A 24,988-nucleotide genomic window follows, 5' to 3' on the forward strand; every position below is an offset into this window, starting at 1 on the left:
GGCTCCGGTGGACTTTTTCTTCCCAAAAGTCGGGCGGACTTAGAAAGAAGTTTTGACTCAAAATTGCACTGCGGCCCCCCCACCCCAAAGCACTTGTCCCCATGTTGATGAGGACAAGGGCCTCTTCCCGACAACCCTGGCCGTTAGTTGTCGGGGTCTGCGGGCGGTGGGCTTATCAGAATCCAGGAGCCCCCTTTAATAAGGCCCCCCCAGATTCCGGCCCCCTACCCTATGTGAATGAGTATGGGGTACGATGTAGCCCTACCCATTCACCTGGGGGAAAAAAGTGTACAGAACAAAAACACAACACAGGTTTTTAAAATACTTCTCTTCTTCCGTCTTCGGGGTCTTCTCGTCGGACTCCTCCGCTATCTTCTGCTCTTTTGCTAGCTCTTTTACTAGCAGAGGAGTCCTGGCTTTCTCCTTTGTCGCTGCCGCCATACGAGGGTCTTCTTCCGACTTCGGGGGTCTTGTACCGCTCTTCAGTTCTTCTTGGCGGGCTTCCGCTTTCTTCTTCCAGCTCTTTTACTAGCGTTGGCCCGGTCTTCTGTCACCGCCGCCGCCTTCTGCTTCTTCTTCTCCTCTTCTTCTTCCTTCTTCCGATGTTGACACGACGCTCTCTCTGGCTGTAATGACAGGGACGTGTTGTGCGGCGACTTATATAGGGACAAGGGCGGGGTCACCAGGCGATGTCACATGGTGACCCCAACCCTTATGATGTCATAGTCCCAGCATCCTCTGGGGCCGTGACATCATAAGGGGCAGAGTCACCATGTGACATCACCTGGTGACCTCGCCCCTTGTCCCTGTATAAGTCGCCGCACAACGCGTCCCTGTCATTATGGCCAGAGAGAGCGTCGTGTCAACATCGGAAGAAGAGAAGCAGAAGGCAGCGGCGACAGAAGACCGCGCCAACGCTAGTAAAAGAGCTGAAAGAAGAAAGTGGAGCCCCCCGAAGACGGAAGAAGAGAAGACCCCCGGAGCTGTGTAATAAAGTATTTTTAAAACCTGTGTTGTGTTTTTTTTCTGCACACTTTTTCCCCAGGTGAATGGAAAGGGAATGGATAGGGGTATATCGTACCCCATAGTCATTGACAAAGGGTAGGGGGCTGGAATCTGGGTGCCCCCTTATTAAAAGGGGCTCCCGGATTCCGTTAAGCCCCTCGCCCGGAGTCCCTGACAACCAATGACCAGGGTTGTCGGGAAGAGGCACTTGTCCTCATCAACATGGGCACAAGGTGCTTTGGGGCGAGGGGGCCGCAGTGCCCCCCTTCCCTAAAGCACCCCCCATGTTGAGGGCACACGGCCTAGTACGGCTCGGGGGGGGGCTCTCACTCATCCCCATCCCCTTTCTCCCGACCGGCCAGGCTGCGTGCTTGGATAAGGGTCTGCTATGGACTTTGGGGGGGCCCTACGCCGTTTTTTTTGGCGTAGGGCTTCCCCTTTAAATCCATACCAGGTGATGGAGCTAGCAAGGTGTCAATCTCGCCGATGGAGGTGGTGACATTCACTTCCTTCGCTAGTTCCGTCTACCTGGAGCCACATTCAAAATGAACGGACTTTACTCCGTGTGTGGGCAAGTCTGTTCATTTCAAAGGTCTAGCAGACTCCCGCCATAGTCTGGCGGATTGTCCGCCGGAAAAGTCCGGTTGTGTGTGGGCAGGTCCGCTCGTTCGGAAAGTCTGGCGGACCTTTGCTGCAAAGTTCGGCAGGTTGTCCACCGGACTAAGTCCACCGGATAGTCCGATCGTGTGTACGTGGCCTAACAGGTTTTTTTTTCTTCCCTTTGGACTGTTCACTGCACCTCGGGTATTCACAAAGATGGTAGGCCCATGCTGTCTCTTTGGCTAGTGTCTAACAGATTGTTCAGACTTTACAGAGGTTCAGTTGGATGCTGAACATTCAGAAGTCTATACTGGAACCAACTCATTGTTTGGAGTATCTGGGCCTTCTCTTGGATATGGCCCTGGCCCTGGCCATCCAAGAGATGATCCTCTCCCATGTTCAGACTCTGTGAAAGCCAACCTTCTCTTGTACGTGGGAGTCCTAGGCTTAATGATAGCCATCTTCAAGGCAGTCCCTTTTGCCCAATTTCACTCCAGATTGTTTCAACTGCTGCTGCTGGATGCCAGGACCTGAAAGTGATCAGTGTGAGTTATTTGCAGTGCTATTTATACTCACTTTATAGTATTGACACTTTATTTATAATTTGTTTGTATATTAGATCAGTTAACACTAAGAGCAGCACTTTTGTATAACTTTTTTGCCTATAGTTCTACTTTAAGGTAACAAAATCCATAAGAAATAAAATTGCCAGGGTGCAGGATTACTGAAAACTTTTGCTAATTAAACATATCCACACTTACATGTAAACAGAAGAAGTGCTGCTTGGAAGTAGGGGGAGATATTGTGTAACAGATGGAATTCAGACAGCTGCTAAAGGGAAAAGCAACTAATACAAGATGATGCCAGACCCACCAGAACTAGCAGCAAATGGCGGCATCTATAGCCATCCTGCATGTTCATGGCCAGCACCAGCGTAAGAAGTGGACAGGGACTACACATTTCATGGGCCCCTAACCTTTATCAAGACTTAATCAAACACGTAGTGCTCTCTTAAGCCGCGTACACACGGGCCCCCGGATACCGCCCCCCCTGGCATTCCGGCCGGAGAGATTGTCGAGGCAACATCTCCTGGAGGAGAAGAAGAAGAACGGAAGGCGGCGGCGACAGAAGACTGGGCCACCGCCTGTAAAAGAAGGGGGGACAAGACCCCCGAAGTCGGGAGAAGAGGCCGGCGGCGAGGAAGAAAGCCGGACTCCTCCGCTAGCAAAAGAGCTACAAGAAGATAGCGGAGGAGTCCGGCGAGAAGACCCGCGAAGACGGAAGACCCCCGGAGCTGTGCAATAAAGTATTTTATCTCGTGTGTTTTTTTTTGTACTTTTATTTTACAGGTGAATGGGTAGGGGTACATTGTACCCCATACTCATTCACATAGGGTGGGGGGCCGGTATCCGGGGGCCCCCTTATTAAAGGGGGCTCCCGGATTCCGATAAGCCCCCCGCCCGCAGACCCCGACAACCAACGGCCAGGGTTGTCGGGAAGAGGCCCTTGTCCTCATCAACATGGGGACAAGGTGCTTTGGGGTGGGGGGGCAGCGCGGCCCCCCTTCCCCAAGGCACCCCCCATGTTGAGGGCACGCGGCCTGGTATGGTTTAGGAGGGGGGGCGCTCGCTCGCCCCCCTTTCCTGGCCAGCCGGGTAGCGTGCTCGGACAAGGGTCTGTTGTGGACTTGGGGGGGCCCCCACGCGGTCGCGGGGCCAGCGACGTCTCCTTCGCGGGCCCCGCCTACCTGGAGACGCGCTCTAAATGACTTATAGTCAATGACTTATACTTATAGTATGGCGGACTTAGTACGCCGTATTAGTCCGCTCAAAAAGTGGTGTGTGGTTAAGTCCGTTCATTCGAAAGTATGACGGACTATCCGTCGGTTGTATGACGGACTAAGTAGGCCATACAATCCGCCCGTGTGTACGCGGCTTTACTCTCAGTGCTGACCATGAATGTAGAGGACAAAACTTTGCAGTTTGTTGCTAGCTCTGGCTGGTCCTGTTTCATGGTGTATCAGTTGCTATTTCATTTAGCGGGTGTCTGCCTCCCATCTGTTATACAATATCTCCCCCTGTGTTCAAGCTGCACTTCTTTTTTTTACATGTAAGTGTGGATATGTTTTAATAATAAATGTTGCAAAGTTTTTAGTAATCCTGTGCGCTAGCAATTTTGTTTCTCCTGCATACTGCTGTGGATCCTTCCCCGATCTGATCTGTGGAGTAGCTGCAGATTCTTACCATCTCCAGTCCATGTTTTTTTGATACTTCCATCCATCCATCCATCCCACAACCATATCATCACCTCTGCCCAGTGGACAACCCAAGGAATCTGTTCAACAGATCAAAGTACTGTGAACCATAAGACTTTTACTTTGGATTTTTGTCTTTACGACAGATCACCAGTGTCCTTTTAGCTACCACTTCACTAATATAATTGTGGACTCTTATCACATATATACTGTGAGTGATGGATATTGTTTGTTGTTATTTGTTAGGGTGTATCCATAGAACACTTATATATACAAACTGTACATTTAAGTTGTATTTTGATTGATGTAATTTGTCTTCATAAATGTAGTTTGTGCAATACAGAGACTTAACTATGTTTTATAAAATTTCCAGCGCTCAGAGTACCCGATATTGCCAATGGAAACTATATTGAACCTACTACTTCAGGCAATTGATGCCCTCATGTTCCTTCACTGGCGTGGTTTTGTTCACTGCTCCTTTTCCTCGCATGCCATACAGGTTGTATCTGCAGGGCAGGCAAAGATAAGCCACTTTGAATACATGATACAAAGGTAATATAATACTTGCGACTTTGTGATATATTTAGTCTGTGTTTAGTCTGCCTTTATTTGGTCTGTGTATGCTGTATTTTAGGGTATTTAGATAACTGCCTTTGGTGCATATAGATATGCCTAGTTAATCCATATCTCCAATATTAGGCAGTCACACTGAAACAAGCATTATTATTTACAGTGATTTAATTTCTCTTCTGTTGATTGAATGGCACAGCTGTGTCTTTAAAATCTTGACTTATAAGTTACTTAGCTAGAGTAGGACAATAAGTACAAACCAAGAAAAACAGCCCATGACTGCTCCTGCTGGCAGTAAAACCCCCCACCTGAAACAGACATTTTTTTTTTGCCAAGCACCAATGAGTTTGTTAGGACTTAGGTTTTTCTGCTTCTAATCTTAGATACAGTTTTTGTTCCTGTCAATCTTTCTTTTCTACAGTCAAGCTGCTGGCTGGAGGACAGGTTAAATATATAGATCCTGGTAGTCTCCCTAGTGGAACTTGCGAGCGCATGTAGTTTGAAGAGATGCATATGACTAGTGGGCCTGTCACTGACCTATCACAGGGTCACATCTTGGACCAGCTGCACTCTGGCTGCGGTCAAACGCTGTATGCTTCTCCTCTGGGAGTACTGCTGTTTTCTGTCTTTTTTAGCAGAAAATAGTGGTTGACATCAGCTTGGAGACTCCTAAGAAGGATCAGATGCATTTTTCCCTCAATTATCCTCATTCCTGCTGTGGGGTGCAGTTGCGGCCTGAGTGGATTGTGGCGGTGTCTGCAACTGCTGTCTTTATTTTGGGCTTCTGCCTGTAGCATGGTTCACTTCCACCCTCTGGTGCAGATGAAAGTGTGGAAGTGGATGGTGGGCGTTTCTTTAGCTGTCAAAGCCTGACACAGTTGCAGCAAAGTTAGATGCTCTTTGATTTCCTGTGCTGCATGCCATGCTTTGCCAAGGACACAGCAGGTGCATGCTTTGTCTGGGGGCAGTAAGTTTACATCTACTGAGGGCCTCATCCTGTCTGTACACAATCTTGCATATCTGTTAGCACAGTGCACAGAGTATATGATGGATCACATAGTCCAGTTAGTGGGCAACTGAGTACTCTGGAACAGAGGCTTCTTTCCCCATTTGTGCCAACTGTGGGATATCTAATGTGATTTATTTGCCTTGCTTGTAAATTATCCCCTGACCTACAAGCCTCGCTCGCATCCTTAGGCTCCTTGTATGAGGATTTGGGCTCCTTTGGAAGAGTTTATATTATGTAGGAGAGAGCCTTGTCACACAAATCCTCCAACAAACTCCCCTTCTTCTCAATCTCCTTCAAACGACTCTGATTGGGAATCTCCCCCAAGTCATGGACTTTGACCTCCCTGTTGAGGCAGATCCTGAGCATGGCCTTTTGGGTAGCAAAGGGGAGGTGCCAGCTTGAGGCTGGCAGAGGTAAAACTGTTGGTATCAGCTCTTATCTAATCCATGAATTTCTTAAATTGAGGTGAAACCCCCTTTTCCAAGGACACTTCAGTTCCCATAGGTCCTGTCAGTCCACTAAGGTCTTCCCTTATTCAGTTTTTGACATTTTTATTAACAAGGAATGGACACAGCTGTCATGAAATATATGCATGCTAATTACTGTTTAATGTCCCTTGCACTCTGGATCACCTAGCTTCTTTGTTTCAGAGCTTTAGTGTGCCCAGAAGAGGAACAAGTGCAGCTTCCAGCTTTAAGGCAGGCAGCCTATCAAAGTCTATGGAAGGCCATGGCTGGTATTGGTATTAGTGTGTAGGGTTCTGGACGAGGTTCCACTGGTTTTAATGTCATTTGTACTGCAGATTTTGGCATTGGAGCAAGTTTCTTTAACATAGGTTGAGTTCGCAGACCAACTGGTTCTGGGCCTCAAATATATTTGTGAAAGGGCTCTGGATTTTGGACAGTAAGGCCTCATGCACACGAGACGCAGTTAAACGCGTGTTCAGATGCAGTTGGACACTTTTTTCAACTGCCCCTGAACTCATTCAATGTTATCCTATGTGTCCATGCACACAGTCTCGTTTTTTGCCGTTTTTATGCAGTTGCGCTTAACCTCGTTTTTCCAGAAGCAAAAAAAAGGGTTCAGACGCAAATATTTCCACGTTTCAGACGCAAAACGTGGCTAAACGCGGCACCTGCATTTAGCCACGTTCGCGTTTATATGCGTTTTTAAAGGAACCCAATTTTTTGGACCTGAAACATAGATTTGCTTTTAAATAAAACAATTTGAAACTAGAAAAAATAATGAAAACATATATTAAGATTAAAAAATAAATAATTAACTATTTTAATATTGTTTTATATTAGAAATAATGAAAACATGTTAAAAATTGCCACAAGAAAATTTTAGATATTTAAAAAAATTGGATAATTTGCTATAAATAGACATTATTTTTTTTTTTAAATAAAGGACAGAGAAAAAAATTCATCTGTACATCTATAGATAAATATATTTTATAAATATATACACATACCTGATCGTTACCAACAGACGTTCCTCTGGTGACACACTGTTTCTCATATTGGTGTCCATGAATGTCAGACCAGGTCATACTTTTTCTAAGAGCAGATCAAATGTGACAATGGACATCCGGCTAAAATTAAAAAAACTTGTCGGGGTAGGTACGCAGCTGCACATACATGTTTGTGAAATATCCAACGGACATTCGCTGTCCCATCAACGGATGGGTCCAATATCGACGAGCTCTGACTCTGGACCTCTCACGAAATTTGCGACGACGTTGCTGTCTCATCAAGAGCAACATCAGGAGCATTTTCTGACATATATTCAATATGGGATCCATTTCAAAATATATACCACAGAAAGAAAGGCAAATGCAAGTGTACAACTGCTCTCTATGCTGCTGCTGCTCACTCTGATCAAAATAGCAGAAATAGTTAAAAAAAAATGCTTTGAGAGCTTGGGGAGGGTCTACATGATGTTATCTTTATAAACGTGTCTAAACGCAAACGCGGCAAAACGCGTGTTTCTAAACGCGCGTTTCAGCTTTTTTTGAGCAGAGTTTTCACCTGCGTCTCGTGTGCATGAGGCCTTAGCCTTATTTGTCTGTTTTGGTGTTCGTCCTTCAATGCGTGTTATGGCTCAAGTGTTGGACTGCAGATCAACTCACTGAGATGCCTTCTGTGGTTGACTGTCTGTTCGGAGCTTTGCTGAAAGAGAATCTGACAGGAGGTAAGAAAATCTTTCTCCTGCAAATGAAAAATCTGGACCTTCCTTATAGCCCTCAAGCATATTGTTCTCGGCCAGGGCACGTTCGCACAAGGGAGATATCCCTTCACAGGGTCCGATTTTCCATCCTGGTTTATAGTCACTGAGTTTTGTTGAAAGAATAGGGGCTGCTCTACTGCTGCGATCTCTACATTTCTAATAGTGTTTATTGTTTTGAGTTCAGCAATAGAGAAAACATTGTTACAAGCTGTGATCTCTACTTTGCTAGGAGCTTGCAAAGCCTAGTACACATGGGCCAAATGTTGGGCAACATTGGCCAGATCAATAGAATCCGGAACATGGCCAAAAAGGTCTGCCGACTGGTTCTCGACCATCACTCTTAACGATGGCTGAGAGCTTTGATAGAAATGTCCTGGCGGGGGGAGCGCCTTCAGGCCATCCCCCTGTCAGAACACAATAGCAAAGCAAGAGAGAGTGCTGTACTAAGATTGGATTATTAGTACAGCAGCTCTGGCCTGAGCTTTCAGTTTTTGTTTTTTCTTCAGCCTGCTGGGCTAAGAGGGGCATGGCTAAGCAAGGCATGGAGTAGGACGTGTCCACTCTAGCTCTGTCGAGAATCCTGGACAATCATTCTGACTGTAAAAATAGAAAGTCCAAGGCGCCAAAAGAATCTAACTATTGAGATGAATAAGTGATACCATATAAATTATCAGCTTTAGTGAATAAGACCTTGCAAGTGCCAAAAGTTACTAATAATACAAATAAATAAATATACAGCGCTTAGTGCCACAAATGTTAAATATCACATATGAAAACTGATGCAACTTTGAAAAAGAGCGAATTTCCTGGCTTTGTATTACTCAGACGGGCGTGTGTCTGCAGTCTTTGACAACTATCTAAGCAGCACATTGTGAGATATTTGGAGCGTCTGTGATTAACCCTTTAGGGGGTAAGTGCATAACCAAAGACCAAAGTGGGTCACACTGAGCACAATGTTTTCTCTGCCTGCATGGTGTGGTGTGCATTCTCTGTGAGGATTTCCTACAAACCTGAGGGTTTCTGGAGCACTTCACTCACCTTATGAACTTTTATCTTATCCTTTGGGACTTTATGACACTTATTAATTATATGTCCTTTTAAGTTAATTGCATTATTATTTAATATAGAGTGTATATTTTTGCACATATCTATTTATTAATAGATTATAGTGCAGTTAATGCTATAGTACTTTTTATATCTACGGTTTAGATTGTATTTTTGCATATGTTTAAAGATTTGATGTATGATTTATAACAGCAGCTCTCGTGCGGTTAATTGTTGGTTTCATATTGAGCGCTAGGATCAGTAATATAATTTAATTGTGCTACCAAACATGAAACAATAAAAAAATCCAAATCCCAATTAAAGTGCTCGTTCTCTACAAAATGTATATGAATCCGTGCTTGATAAGGGCTTGATATGTGCTCACAGGACAGTGCCCCCACATGGATGTAAACTCATCCCTCCAAACGGACCAACGATTTCTAGTTTGGTCAAACACGCATGTCGGGCAGCCCCCGTGGATTTTCTGTGGACTGGGATCGATACTTCCTCATGTGACTGGATATGATAAAAGGACCTCATTCCTCTATATAATAGTGTTGTTTGGGGTAGATGTTCTTCATGAAAATAACAGAAAAAGCCTCATTGCACAGCAACATTTTTAAAATTTAAATTTAAATAAAATTTATTCCATATAAAAAACATAGTAATTAAACTCATATGTAAGGGTGCCTGTAAACCTGGCACCCGGTGTGAGCAGCAGGTAAGTTCCCAGGAATTCTACCCAAATGCAGTGTTTCAAACGCATTTCAGCCAAACAGCCGTCTTCAGGAAGTTCTCAACTTCCTGAAGACGGCCGTTTGATTGCGCGCGTTTCAGACAGAGGTTGGTCCACAGCATCGTGACACACTTCTGGTCCTGGAAATCAACCAATTTACTGCGGCGGCGGCATACCGCTGCATATGGGCATCGGGATTTGGAACTTTTTATTGCTTCAAGTTTATTGATGTTTGCAACAAATCTTCTGTATGGGACTTTCTAGCGATTTTTAAAAATGCACCAGGTTTCAAATGTGATTGATATCTATTTAAGCTTTGTGGCACTCAGTGTATATTATCTGTATAGGACTTTTTAGCGATTTTTCAAAGTCGCATCAGTTTTCATATGTGATATTTATTTAACATCTGTGGCACTAAGCGCAGTATATTTATCTTTAATCATTCTTGGGGACACCACTCATCGGACGTTGCAGCTCCTCTGCTATCTCCGACAGGGGATATTGCCACCAGACTATGTCACAATGCAGCTCAGGGCTCCAGGTTCCACCTGACACCCCTGGCTATGATGGAGGCCTACCAACCCGCTCGGCAAAGGAAGCCGATACAGGGATCCCCCTCTACTCCGCTATACCTGACCCTGTAGATGTGCTCCTGGAGGACGAGATGGGATCTCTGGAAGGGATTCCCCAGCTACTAGCAGATGCACTGGCCTCCTCAGATGTGAGTACTCTACCCCATGCTTCCAATATGGTGGCCGAGTCACAGCAAGAGGGAGCTGACCCTGAGCCCACGCTTAGAGACATCCTAGCTGCTGTTATATCCTGCAGTTCATCTATCACAGATTTGACAGGGGAAGTAAAGGGCATGGAGGTAGGGATTTTCCTAAAAAGACATGACACACAGAAGCTGAAGGCCACCTCAGCACTCGTGAAGATGAGTGGCAGCCCCTGCAGACAGATGTCCTCTATGTGCAGTCTGTGGCCTCCACCAATGCACCCAGGCTGGAGGACATGGAAAACCACCTGTGTTCAAATAATGTGTGGGTAGTGGGCATCCGTGAATGGACAGAGGGTAAAAATGCAGTAGCTTTCATTGAGGCCTGGTTGACTGACACTTTTGGTCAGGAAGCATTTTTCCCCATGTTTGCAGTCGAGAGGGCCCATCGGGTTCCCTCACGGCCGCCACAACAGGGGGCCCCACCGCGTCAATTCCTATTTCGCCTCCTGAATTACAAGAACCGCAATGCCATACTATCCAAGGACAGGTTGGCTGGAATCCTCCAAGTTGATAATGCCAAAGTATCCCTGTATCCAGATTTCTCTGGAGAAGTGCAGAGGCAGCGCTCCAAATTCTTGGATATAAAGAAAAGGCTGTGGGCTCTCAATGTTCAGTATTTCACGTTATACCCGGCAAAGCTGAAAGTCCTTGCTAATGGCAATTCCCATTTCTTTGATAATCCCACTGCCGCGATGAACTGGTTTGACAAAGAGGAATGGATCCTGGCACAGCATCCTCCATAGCAGCAGCGTAATGTCCCTCATATTAGCCTTTGCTTTGCAGGTCCCTTATTGCAATTTAGTTGACTGACAGGGAAGGTTTGTGACAGTTTTGTTTTCCTCATGCACTGGGCTTTCACCTAACTGTACTACAGCCTTGAAAACACAGTGCTGTTCATTGTGAGTTTATGCAAGTAGAGAACTTTCTACAGTTATCTTATTCCAGCTCCATGCCCTCTGGGCTGGAATTGTGCCTCCCAAGAATGGTCCTAGGAGGACTCTACCCCCACTATTGTTGGGGAGTTGTTTTGTGTTACAAGGTCCTGTTGGCCAACTGATGCATTAACTTTCAGTTTACAGGAACTTTTTTGTCCTTTTTGTCTCCCTTCTCTTCCCTACAGATGGAACTGACCTCTGCTTATACATCACTAAAGATTACCTCAGCCTCCACCAGGTGGTGCACTGTGCTAAGATTCTACTACATACTGGGACTGGTCTGTTTGGCTAAATATTATATGCAACTTCCCCTAAAGCTGAATTTAGCTAATGCTATAACTCCATCCTTCCAAAGAGTAGAGCCCTTAGGACTTCACTCCTTTTTCAATTGTTATACTAATGTCAAATAAGAGTACTGGGGGACTGTTATTGCTAACATGGATTATAAGAGGTATGGGGGACAGGATTTAGAGGGGAGCAATCTTTAAATATTTTTCTAGGTTGCAATCCCACTTTATCTGCCTCCAGGAGATGCACCTGTAATCTGACTTGATCGAATTGCACAAGTACCCTGTCCAATTTCACTCCACATACTCCTCCTACTCGAGAGATGCTAGTGTATTGGTATCAAGCAACTTCTCTTTTGAATTCTTGCAGTGGGTGGTCGACAAGGAGGGCAGTTTTGTCTTTTTATTGTGCAAGCTCAATGATCTTGTGTGTATTATTGCTGCTATGTATGTCCCTCCGCCCTTCTCCTCTGATCCTTTCAAAAAATTGGCCCAGTTTATAGCATTACACCCTAATGTACCAGTGCTTGCACTGGGTAATTTCAATAATATGCTTGACCCGCAACTGGATAAGCTTTCCTTGACCCCGAGAGTAGGTATATGTAAGAGTGGTTCCACTGTATTTACTTCCCTACTATCTGAAATGGGGCAACCGAGACGTTTGGCGAGAGAGACATGCTACTGCTAAATGCTATTCTTGCTATCAGCCTCTCACCGAGGCCTTTCACGTATCGATCTGGGTTTGGGTAATGCGGTGCTCATACAATGAGTGCTTGACTTGGCATATGAGCCCCATCTACTATCAGACCATTCTCCCTTCTGGGTACGGTTGGATGCCACAACATCGAGGTCTAGAGCGCTGTGGCAGGTGAATCCCTTCTGTTTGACACTTTTTCTGGCCCAGGATGGTATCCCCCTATGCCTTAACGGAGTTCCTCTGATATAACAAGGGATGTGCTAGTGTGGATGTTGTATGGGACTCCCTCAAGGCATTCCTGAGAGGTTGCCTTATTCGTGAGATCACAGGCATTAAATGAAGATCATGAGAGTGGGAAGCTAGTGTACTTAGTGAACTGCAGAATAGAGAACAGACTATGGTCACTAACTACTCAAGCTAATCAAGATGCGTGAAATGAGGCTCAATCTCTGTACAACTATGTTGTACTGTCAGCTGCTGAGAAGAGAAGGTACTGTACTTTCTTCAACAGAGTTACTTTGAGGAAGGAGAGAATACTGGTCATCTACTGGCTTTAGTGGCTAGAGAACAGAGAGTGGATTCCTTAATCTTAGCTATTCAGGCACAGTCGGGGGAGGCGCATACTCTTACTGATGATATTTTGAAAATACTGGCTGTCTTTCACCATTTTTATACTGACCTCTATGCCTCTAAAACCCATATTACCCCTGCTGACCGGACATCGTTCCTGCACAGCTGCCCCTTTCCCCAGGTATCTGACATGGACAAGGCTTCACTGAACTCTCCGATTACTATCCAGGAGTTGACGGAGGCCTTAGTGGCAGCTCTGAATCATAAATCCCCAGGATCCGATGGTATACCAGCGGAGGTGTACTCTCGCTATAGTGATATCCTCCTACCACCACTCTAGCAGGCTTTAAATGAGGCATCAGAAGTGGGACGCTTTCCTGACAGTATGCAGGAGGCCATCATAGTGGTGCTTCACAAACCAAGAAAGGACAAACTTCTCCAAGACTCTCATCGTCCTATTTATTTATTAAACTCGGATGTCAAACTACTGGCTAGGGTCCAGGTGGATAATCTTGGAGGTAGGTCCATTCTATCCTTGGACGCAGCTAAGGCTTTGATAGTGGTGAATGGTCCTACCTCTGGGAGATCTTGGCTCGCTTCGGCTAGGGGGATCAGTTCATAAATTGAGGACCCTCTACTCTGCACCCAGGGCTAGGCTCCATATTAACAATACTCTCTCCTCCCCATTGGCGCTATATGGGCCACCCTTCAAAGGTGTTCACTTCCCCCTCTGCTGTTCAGTGGAACCATTCATTGGCAATACTAATTCGGAATACGCCTGAAATAGTAGGGTTTTGTAGGGGTCCCTTGGAAGAGACGATTTTTCTCTACACAGATGACGTTTGATTAATTTAGGGGACACAGCCACCTCCTTACAGACGCTAATGAAAAGGGTTATCAAGTTCAGGGACTTCTCAGTCTTTTCTATTACCTGGTCAAAATCAATTCTTATACCTCTAGATCCACTTTGTCCACGGTCGCCAGACAGTTAGCCATTGCCAACTCTTTTCGATATTTGGGAGTGATAGTGTCCCCGGACCCCTCTAGTTACTTCCAGCTAAATATGGGCCCATTGCTAGATAGACAATGGGAAAAATGCTTAGCTGATGTAAACGCCCCCTTTCGGTAGTAGGAAGAGTGATTCTGATCAAAATGGTCTGGGCCCCACAACTTTTGTACATTTTTCACAATTCTCCTATGTGGGTTTCCAATAAGTGGTTCAAGAGGGTGGACACACAGATGCGTGATCTCATTTGGAAATGTGGGAGGGCTCATATTAGTTTATATATATTACAACATGGGAAGGACAAAGGGATATTGGCGGTTCCCCACCCTAAAATGTACTTCCTGGCTTTCCAAATTCAGCAATTCGCTAGCTGGGGCCAGAATAGTAACAACGACCCCATAATATTTAGTGACCCAGATCAACCATGAACTAAAGGATGGTTTTCATATAGAAATGAATTTGCAGAGTATGCCCTCCTCCCCAACAGCTGTCCTCCTTAAAAAGGTTTGGGGGCTTTTCAGGAGGCCTTGTTTTTTTAGGGCCCTTTGGGATTTACTCCCTTGTGGAATAACCCGAATACCCAGAATTAAATAAACTCCAGTGTTTTTCTACATGGCAGCAAAAAGGGATTTGGTTATTCCCACAGATATTTATGGGTAACATACTAAAATCTTTTCAACAGCTTTGCGCTGAAATTTCACTGCCCTCAAAATGTTTTTACCAATACCTCCAACTCAGGTATGCTCTGCAGACACACAAAAAAAAACCACTTTCTTTGACAGTGACTACTGCTGCTGGAGATCCTTCAAGCAGATGCAAGGAAGGGTTTAATATCTAAAATATATGCAAATCTATTGTCCTCTATCCATGATCTTGCTTCTTTGAAGTGTAGAGCAAAATGGGTGGCTAACATTGATGGGGACCAGTGGGATAGGGCCATGGAATTGATCCCAGTCGTCTCTAGCTCAGCATCTCATAGGTTGTCACAGCTGTTTATACTACACAGGGCTTATTGCACGCCTGAGAGACTGTATGACTGGGGGATAAGAGGATCACCCCTATGCCCAAAATGTAACGCACAACTAGGGGACTTTATACATATGATCTAAAGATGCCCAAAACATAATAGTTATTGGACTGAAGTCAAACAATATATTTTTAGCCTGGCCCAGGTACATGTCCCAATGGCCCCCTTAATATATTTGCTAGGAGCCATAGATAAGGAAATGTACCAGAAGGGAATGTATCTTATGATCACTAGACTATTGTACCTGGCTAGGAAACGTATTGCTTATGCTTATTGCTGGCTACAGTACCCACAGGGAAGCAATGGATATCATATGTTAACATCCTCCTTCTCAGAGAACAACTGGCCTGCCGACACAGAAATGTGGCCTTAAAGTTTGATTTTATCTGGCATCCTTGGCTAGATAATCCTAGTCTTGCCCCACCGCAGTTGGTGACTGATAGGTTATTGAGATTTTGAAACACCTAGAGTCAGGGGTTAGGAAGAGAAGGAAGAGAACGAATGTTACAGATTTTTTTGTTTCTATGTGTATTTAAAGGTACTCGGACTAATCAAATCCGAAAGCTAAAACAGAGTGTTTCCTACTATTCTATCAGATATAGTATCAAGTGCTAGTTCACAAGTTGTTTCGATAATGTTGGCTGTCTTACATGAGTGGTGACCTGCTGATATTCGATGTCTATTCTGTAGGACTGTAATGTCACTTAATGCATTGTCTCAATATAAAACGTTTTGATTTAAAAAAAAATATGAAAAAAAAAATGAAATCATTTAATAGTTAAAAGCACTGTAACAGTAGTGTTGTCCAGGCTGTTGGTATTCCTGGCTGACAAATCCGATGAGTCGGCCTATGCGTTTCACAGGATAACCCGCTTCGTCAGCGCCTCAAATTTTACTATATCTATTACAAAGATAACACATACACATATTGTTAGAAATAGGGCTGAAACAACGAATGGATTAATCGACAACTAATCGATTATGAAATTAATTACCATTTTCATAATCGAATAATCGGCCAGCCAATTAGTTGACCTGCATACAGAATGCATTTTTTGTTTACATATCAGGAAATACAGTGCAGCAAACATACAGCTCAGTACCTCACCCACACATGTCAGTAAGTGCCTGAGAACTTGTGAATGAGGAATACCTCATGGGACATAGAGTCCCGGGCAGGAAGTGAGTGGTTCTAAAGGCCGAAGTTTTCTTTACCTTTCTATTGGTGCACTCTAAACTGTACTTAACGCACAGCAAAAAGCAGTTTAGAAACAGGTCAAAAGCAAAACTGCATAGGTGTGTACTGAGCCTTATGAGAATATTCATATGAAAAATCTTTGTACATTTGCTGAATGAAAGAATGTTGTTTGAAATTTTCACTTGCTTTTAACATTCTGTTTTAAAATGAATGTAATTTCTGAACGAAAACCACAAACACTGTCTGAAAATTGATCAAGAAGTTTTCCATTATTTCTAAATTTTCCTGTCACTGTGGTTGAAAACAAACATCAATTCGATCCCACTAACGATTAGAAAATCGAACGAACATTCTTAAAATTAATTTTTTTTTTGAAGGAAGACATTTTTGTATGGCCAGCATATAATATAGTTCTGTTTGAAAATCTGCAAAACAGTCTTTAACTTTTTTTTTAAAAAAGATCTCTGAGTCTGATGATATTTACCAGAGATTCAACCTCTTACAGTATATCTCTTCTAATAGCTTATATACAGTATATCTCTTCTGTCTGTTATTCTCAGAGTGGATTATTTTGCTCTCTAACCATATAGTTGGTTATTTATATTTACCACTGCATATAGATCTTTAAGAACAAATTGCCTTTTTTTTAAACTTTACATACTAAATTATACACCACACTTTTTTTTTTAAGGTCATTAATCGAGTAATCGAATCAATAATTGGTCAACTAATCGTCTATGAAAATAATCGTTAGTTGCAGCCCTAGTTAGAAAACAGCAATCTGTTTCACATTAAGCGTGTTGAATTTTTAAAACCAGAAAAAGTACATATATTATAGTAATGATCGTAGGTATCGCGTTTTAATTTCAATTGCAATTCTTAAAGAAATTCATACATCTATCTAATATACCTTAAAATGACCTGTTTTATGCACTGCAGCAACACATGGGGGAGGGAAAGAAGCAAGAGGAAGGGAAACAGAAGAATAAACATTTCACCCGTAAACATCAAATAGTGACCAAATTGATGGAGGTTTAGCATGGGGATTACTTCATGTCCCCACAACAGCACAAGCAAAAATGTTTCCATATATTGATAGACGCCTGTATGGTCAAGATGCAGTTGACACTTATGTCTATGAGAAATGCCAAAGTTTTAAAAGGAGTCTAAATAATAAATGAGGGGAGGGGGGATGAAAAGAAGGTAAGGAAGAGGGGGAATATCCCTGACAAGGGGCGAGAGAAGAGGGGGGGGGAGGAGAAAAGATGGGGAGGGAGAGAGGGGAAAAAGAAAGGGGGAGAAAAATGGGGAGGGGAAAGTGCTTTTTAGTGTAAATATGAGATCTGATATATTTTTGACCCCAGATCCCATATTTAAGAGGTCCGGTCATGCTTTTTTTCTATTACAAGGAATGTTTACATTCCTTGTAATAGGAATAAAAGTGATCCAAAAATGTTTTTTTTTTTTTAAAAGAAAGTGTCAAAATAAAAAATAAACGAAATAAGAAAAAAAGAAAAAAATTTTTTAAGCGCCTCGTCCTGATGAGCTCACGTTCAGAAGCGAACGCATATGTGAGTAGTGCCCGCATATGAAAACAGTGTTCAAACCACACATGTAAGGTATTGCCGCGATCGTTAGAATAAGAGCAATAATTCTAGCCCTAGACCTCCTCTAACTGGAAACTGGTAGCCTGTAGAAATTTTTAAACATCGTCTATGGAGAGTTTTAAGGGTAAAAGTTTGTCTCCACTCCACGAGCGGGCGCAATTTTGAAGTGTGATATGGTGGGTATTAATTTACTCAGGGTAACATTATCTTTCACAATATAAAAAGAAAATGGGCTAACTTTACTGTTGTCTTATTTTATAATTAAAAAAAGTGTATTTTTTCCAAAACAAAAGGGGTTGTAAGACCACTGCGCAAATACGGTGTGACAGAAAGTATTGCAACGGCTGCCATTTTATTCTCTAGGGTGTTCGAAAAAATATATATATAACCTTTGGTCATTCTACATCATTTTCTAGCAAAAAGAATTATTTGAAATTGTAAACAAGTGTTAAAAAGAGGCTCTGTCCTTAAGTGGTTAACATGTGTGTGTATATATATATATATATATATGTTTGTATATGTGTGTATATATATATATATATATATATATATATATATATATATATATATATAAAATAAAAATAGTTTTCTTTTAAATTCCTTGATTTGCGTATTTACTAAACCTTACAAGGTACATGTAAAGTCCCACTAAATCCTGCTCTTTATTTAACCACTTCAGCCCTGGAAGGATTTACCCCCTTTCTGACCAGAGCATTTTTTGCGATTCTGTACTGCGCTGCTTTTCCCGAACAAAATTGACATCCTTTTTTCCCCACAAATAGAGCTTTCTTTTGGTGGTAATCACCTCTGTGGCAATTTAAAAAAAAAAGCTATTTTTTTTTACTTCTTGCTATATAATAAATATCCCCAAAAAATATATAAAAAACAAATGTCTTCTACAGTTTAGGCCAATATGTATTCTTCTACATATTTTTGTTAAAAAAAAATTAAAATTGCAATAAGTCTTTTGCACAAAAGTTCTAGCATCTACAAAATAGTGGATAGATTTATGCTATTTTTATTATTAATTTTTTACTAGTAATGGCGGCGGTCTGCGATTTTATTGGGACTGAAACATTATGGCAGATACTTTTGACACTCTTTTGGAACCATTGTCATTTATGCAGCGATCAGAGCTACAAATAGCCACTGATTACTGTAGAAATTACACTGACAGGGAAGGGGCTAAACACCTGGGGGGTGATCAAGGGATTAAGTGTGTCCTAGGGAGTGATTCTAATTGTGGGGGGGTGGGCTCACTACAGATAGAGATCACTGCTCCCAATGACAGGAAGCAGTAGATCCCCATCATGTTGCTAGGCAGTAGAGAGGAATTCCTTGTTTACATAAGCATCTCCCCATTCTTTTTATTGTGTGACGCAAACAACAAATAAGACAAAATAACAGAAAAAGTCAATGTGCATAACTTTTCACCCCCTTAAAGTCAATACATTGTAGAGTCACCTTTTGCGGCCATAACAGCTCCAAGTCACTTTGGATGAGTCTCTATGAGCTTGCCACATCTTACCACTGGGATTTTTGCCCATTCCTCCTTGCATAACTGCTCCAGCTCCTTCAAGTTGGATGGTTTGCACTTGTGAACAGCAATCTTTAAGTCTGACCACAGATTTTTCCTATTGGATTGTGGTCTGGGCTTTGAATAGGCAAAAAAGGCCAAAAAGTTAAATTTTAGTCTCATCAGACCAGAGCACCTTCCTCCACACATTTTGGGAGTCTCCCACATGACTTTTTGCAAACTCAAAACGTGACATTTTTCATTTTTTTCCTGAAAGTAATGGCTTTCTTCTGACCACTCTGACATAAAGCCCGACTCTATGGAGCCTATATCTTATTGTCGTCCTATGTACAGATACTCCAGTCTCTGCTGTGGAACTCTGCAACTCCTCCAGGGTTACCTTAGGTCTCTGTGCTGCCTCTCTGATTAATGCCCTCCTTGCCCGGTCTGTGAGCATTGGTGTGCGGCCGTCTCTGGGCAGGTTTGCTGTTGTGCCATGTTCTTTCCATTCGGTTATGATAGATTTGATGGTGCTCCTAGGGATCATCAAAGATTTGGATATTTTTTTATAACCTTACCCTGACTTCTCAACAACATTGTCCCTTACTTGTTTAGAAAGTTCCTTGGTCCTCTTGGCAGTGTTTAGTTAGTGGTGCCTCTTGCTCAGGTGTTGCAGCCTCTGGGGCCTTTCAAAAAGGTGTGTATATGTAATGACAGCTCATATGACACTTAGATTACACACAGGTGGACATCATTTCACTAATTATGTGACTTCTGAAGGTAATTTGTTGCACCGGAGCTTTATATGGGCTTCATAATAAAGGGGGTGAATACATACACACATGGCAATTATCATTTTTTTATTTCTGAAAAATAGTTTTATGTATATATTTTTCTAATTTTACTTCACCAACTTAGACTATTGTGTTCTGATCCATCACATATAATTCAGATTAAAAAAAACATTGAACTAAAGGCTCTAATGTAACAAGATAGGTAAATGTGATGGCTGTTTCCCTTTTTGGACTTTCTTCTATTTTCTGCCAAGCTGAGGGGTGGACCTGGAAAGCAGAAAGTGCAGGGTCTGGAGGAAGACGAGAGGAGGGCTGGAGTCAGTTTCTGGAGTCTGCTGAATGCTCAGATCAGTGGAGATAGAGATGAGGGGGTACTGTTGCTGCACAGAGAAGCACAGGGCCCGGAGGAGGAGTTCTGTCTTCTCCTCTCTGCTGCCAGCTACTGGGACAAGGTGGGGGCAGAGATTATAGAGGTGAGGAGGCCACATTCAAGCCATGGGACTTCTGTTTGTTAAATTTGTTTTACAGGTATGGCTTCTTTGCATGATAGAGCTTTAGCTTGCATTTTTAGATGGCAGGTCAAACTGTTCACAGACAGTGATTTTTGGAAGTGTTTCTGAGCCCATTCGGTGATGTCCATCATAGAATTGTGCCTGTTTTTAATACAGTCCCGGCTGAGGGCCCAAAGATCATGGTCATCCAAAATTGCATTTTGGTCCTGTGCTTTGCACACAGAGATTTCTCCAGCATCTTGGAATCTTTTGATGATATTATGTACTGCGGATCAGTTGTTCTCAACCTCAGTCCTCAAGAACCCCCAACAGGCCAAGTTTTCAGGTTTTCTTTTACTTTGCATAGCTGCTTTAAATCAATATCAATGACATGGTATTGATAAGAGCTATTTTATCTAAGGGAAGTTCTCAAAACATGGCCCATTGGGAGTACTTGAGGACTGAGGTTGAGAACCACTGCTGTAGATGACAATATATTTAAAGTCTTTTCAATTTTACATTGATGCTGATTTGACAATTTTTAGACATGGCTTTTCACAGATTGGTGAGACTCTGCTCATTTTTACCTCTTAGACACTGACTCTCTAAAGCCTTGTACACATGGTGCGATTGATGGCAGGGTATTGTCTGTTGACAGACTTGTCCTAAAATCTTATCGTTAGTACGGTCCTTTTGACAAAATGTTGTCCAATTTCCGGCCAAAAAATGGATGACAGGCTAGTCAATTTTCGGCCGACAACAGCTTGAGATTTCGTATGGTCAGTACAGAAATCCGTCACACAAAAGTCGAAAGTACAAACACCCATGCTCGGAATCAATGCTAACCAAGCACGAAATTAGCAGGAGGGGCCCAAAGGGTGTTGCTCAAGAGCTGAAATTCCTCATAGTACATCACTATGTTCGTGTCACGACAAATGTGTACCATTAGTATGCAAGACAAGATCCTGGCACACGCCCTTCAGACGCTCGGTTGCCCAACAATGGTACTGTGTGTACGAGGCTTTAGATGATTTTCTTTTTATACACAATCATGTTACTGGCCTGTTGCTAGTTAACCTAATTAGTTGCAAAATATTCTTTACAGCTCTTCTTTGTTAGAACCACTTACTTTGCCATACGTGTTGCTGCCATCAATTTAAACATTTCTTTTTTTTTCTAAGGCTTAGTTCACATTTGTGAACCCTGCGAATCCACTGCAGGTTCCCACATCACACCTGACTCGCATGGCAGTTCACACTGCCATATGCAAACAATACATTGTTAAAGACACCCCCATTTCAGCTTTCATATTGCACTACGAACTGTCAGTTCGGGCATGAATCGGATCACATGGGTGTGAACATGCGATCCAATTCTGGTGCATAACAAAAAAAGGGTCCTGTGTGAGTTTGGGCCAAATGCAATGCGATATCAGCCATGCTATCTGTATGGCTGAAAACGCATTGCACAGACATTGCATGTGATGTGCACTGCAGTGAGAATCACATGCGATCTTGCAGAGAGCAGAAGTGTGAAGCACCACTAAAAGTGGTACATTTTCTCAGTTTAAACATTTGATATGTTTTCTGTTTTCTTTTGTGAATAAAATAATGGTTTATGCAATTTGCAAATCATTGCATTCTGTTTTTACATAAGTTTTTTCAAATTAGGTTTGTAGTATAAACTCATTGATGTTAAGAGTGCTTTAAAAGTTACTGCATAAGACTTTAAAGTGGAGTTCCACCCAAAAATGGAACTTCCGCTTTAAGGGAAGGTGACCTCCTGACATGCACATTTGGTATGTCATTCTTGGGGGGGGGGGGGGCAGGGGCGGAAACCCTCCAGCTCCCACTTCCTTCCGGGGCACCACAAGTAAGTTCACCTCTCCCCCCTCCCTCTCGGCAATCATCTGGGACATGCCACAGTTCCCAGATGATTGCCTGGCCAGCCACAGCGCATGTGCAGTGCGTGCCCACAGTGACAATGCTGGCGCCTAAGAGAGGAGGGGGAGATGAGCGGGGCTTCGTGTCTGCATCACTGGACCCCGGGACAGTTAAGTGTCCGATTATTCGTCAGCTGCAGTATTTGTAGCTGCGGTACTCCGCTTTAAGCTATCTGAATATAAAATCAAAGCCTCACAGTATTGCCTAATATTGTGTAGATTAATCTATACACATGCCTTTCTCTATCTCACTCTTGATCTCATTTTACTACTGACAGATTGGTTCGTATCACCACGGAGTGGTACTGTGGACATGGAAATAAGTACAACAGTGCCACATCCTGCTATATTATTGAAACTCTAAAGAAATTTAGGATGGTGGATTTTTAGGCACCAAACTAACAACGTATTAAAATAATGATACATTTTATTTACAAAAAAAAAAACTAAAATGTTAAAAACATTGACTGTTCATAATTATTCCCTAGAAGAAATAACACTCCACCTAGTAAACCACAATTGATAATAGATTACTTTAGTTACAGAGAGACCAAGGATCAGATGCCATTGGCAATGTAGCATCAATTGTAACGTGGACTAGTGGTGGGAAGTGTGTGGTACTTCAGCTCAGCTCTACATATTACGTGTTTTCAAAATGCTTCTTCAGAAGCTTAGGCATATTAGCTCTATAATCAAAAACTGTACAAGGAGAGAACAGGTATTAATGACACAGTGGAAAATGCAGGGATGTCTCTTCAGCAAAGTTTTAAACGAATCTGTATGATATAAAGTCAACCCAAGCTTATGATGAGTTAAGGTTGGTCAAATCACCATTACGGGGTAAATATGGGTACTTGCAGCTTAAATGCTGTGTAATGTTTTTGAAGTTACAAGGGATTGACCACTTGTCAAATACTTCCATATATTGTTATCATGTGTCCTCATACAGTCACCATCAGAGTAGTCTTCCACTGCAAAACTCCACTGTGTTTTCACCACCCATTTTATTACTGATTTAATCACTACTGCCCACGCGTGTATTTAGGAGGAATATTTTTCATGAGTATTTAGGAGGTAATGCACTTTCCTGGGCAACTTTAAAAATTACTTATAACATTACTGCTCCAGACCAACAATGATGTCACCCTGTGCTCCAGCATTAAAGTCAGTACTGTATTAGTCTTTCTAAGAAAAGGCAGTCTGTTTCATGGCAGTAAACAGGACATCCCCAATTCCACAGCATACTGTCTCTTGATTTTCTCAGACAGGGTTGTGTTTTTATCTGTTTGCCCGCAGTTTTAGTTTTAATGTGAATCTGCATGAACAACTTACATTTTGAGTTTCCTCATAGCCTTGGGTTGTCAGAGTGCTTTGGAATCCTCAATTCTGACCTCACTATAATTAAAATAATGACCACAGCTTTTTTTTTTTTTTATTAAATAAAGTATCACACTAACAAAGAAACATGGGCTAATACACGAGGGTGCAAGGTCTGTTGTAGTTGTCCATCCAAGAAAATATAGGAACGGGTTAGAACTAAAGCACAGAAATGGTCACAGAATGGCTTCTGCAGTGCTCCTCGCAATATTACAGAAGTCATCAAATCCTTTGGGGTGCAGTTCCAGAAAGTGGTAGTGAAGATGGATGGATGGATGAGAATCCATTGGTCCCTGCAGCTCCTGTGGCAGACCTGGGAAGGATCTCTTCATATAGCAAGAAAAAGGACAAAGACATTGCACTGGAGTTAATAGGATAGGACAAAAAACATTTATTAAAATGCAGCACACTAATGCCGCGTACACACGGTCGGACTTTCGATGGGAAATGTTCAATATGTGAGCTAGTTTTCAGAAAGTCTGACCGTGTGTATGCTCCATCGAACATTTGCTGTCAGAATTTCCGGCCACAATTGTTTGAGAGCAGGTTCTCAAATTTTCCGACAACTTTACTTGTTGTCGGAAAGTCAGACAAGCAGAAGGAGCCACACTGGCTATTGGACTTCCTTTTTACCAGCTCGTCTTACTTTTTGTACATCACTGCGTTCTTGACGTTCGGAAATTCCAACAACATTTGTGTGACCATGTGTATGCAAGACCAGTTTGAGCCTACATCCTTTGGAAAAAAGTACAAGGTTTTGTTGTTGGAAAATCTGATCGTGTGTACGTGACATTACATGTAAGCTCTTAAAAATCAGCCTGGAGAAACCGGCAAATGAGCAGCAGAACAATGTGAAGCAGTCTCAGCACAGCCAGTGGTGTAACAGCATTAGGGATAAGGTGCCAGACTTGGCCGGCTGAGTAGGCAACACAGAGGCTTCTATGGCCGCAACCACAAGCATCCAGCTGTCAAACTTCACATTGCCCTGCTGCTTGTATGCGAGTTTCTGCAGGTGGATTTTTAAGAGCTTACCTGTAAGTGTGCTGCATTTCAATAACAGTTTTTTGTTGTATCCTATTTACCCCAGTGCCCGGTGTTTGTCCTTTTTTGATGGGGTAGCGCTTTCTTGGTGTGCATCCGTTGGCACCAGCCATCAACACTCAGCTACGAATATTGCAGCAGGGTTTCCCCTTTATTCGCTATGTAAGAATCTAGATTTTACATCTGGTCGTGTGTACGCGGCATAAGAGTAAGGTGAAACCACAAGTTAATTTTAGTATAAATTTAGTGTAATTTTTTTTTATTCCATATCATAA

At 42.7% G+C, this 24,988-nt stretch overlaps 1 protein-coding gene across 2 annotated transcripts in view; it reads left to right on the forward strand.

The window, feature by feature from the left end:
* Window positions 1-24,988, forward strand: part of TEX14 (testis expressed 14, intercellular bridge forming factor) — a 758,047-nt gene that overhangs the window by 391,621 nt on the left and 341,438 nt on the right. For both annotated transcript variants that reach the window (XM_077482232.1, XM_077482233.1), the window contains exon 10: window positions 4,233-4,411. In XM_077482232.1, the coding sequence (XP_077338358.1) occupies window positions 4,233-4,411 (179 nt within the window). The remainder of the gene's footprint in view (window positions 1-4,232; window positions 4,412-24,988) is intronic.

Source organism: Lithobates pipiens, unplaced genomic scaffold (genome assembly GCF_037356315.1).
Source record: "Lithobates pipiens isolate NorthernLeopardFrog02 unplaced genomic scaffold, aLitPip1_a1.2 Scaffold_16, whole genome shotgun sequence".
NCBI lineage: Eukaryota > Metazoa > Chordata > Amphibia > Anura > Ranidae > Lithobates > Lithobates pipiens.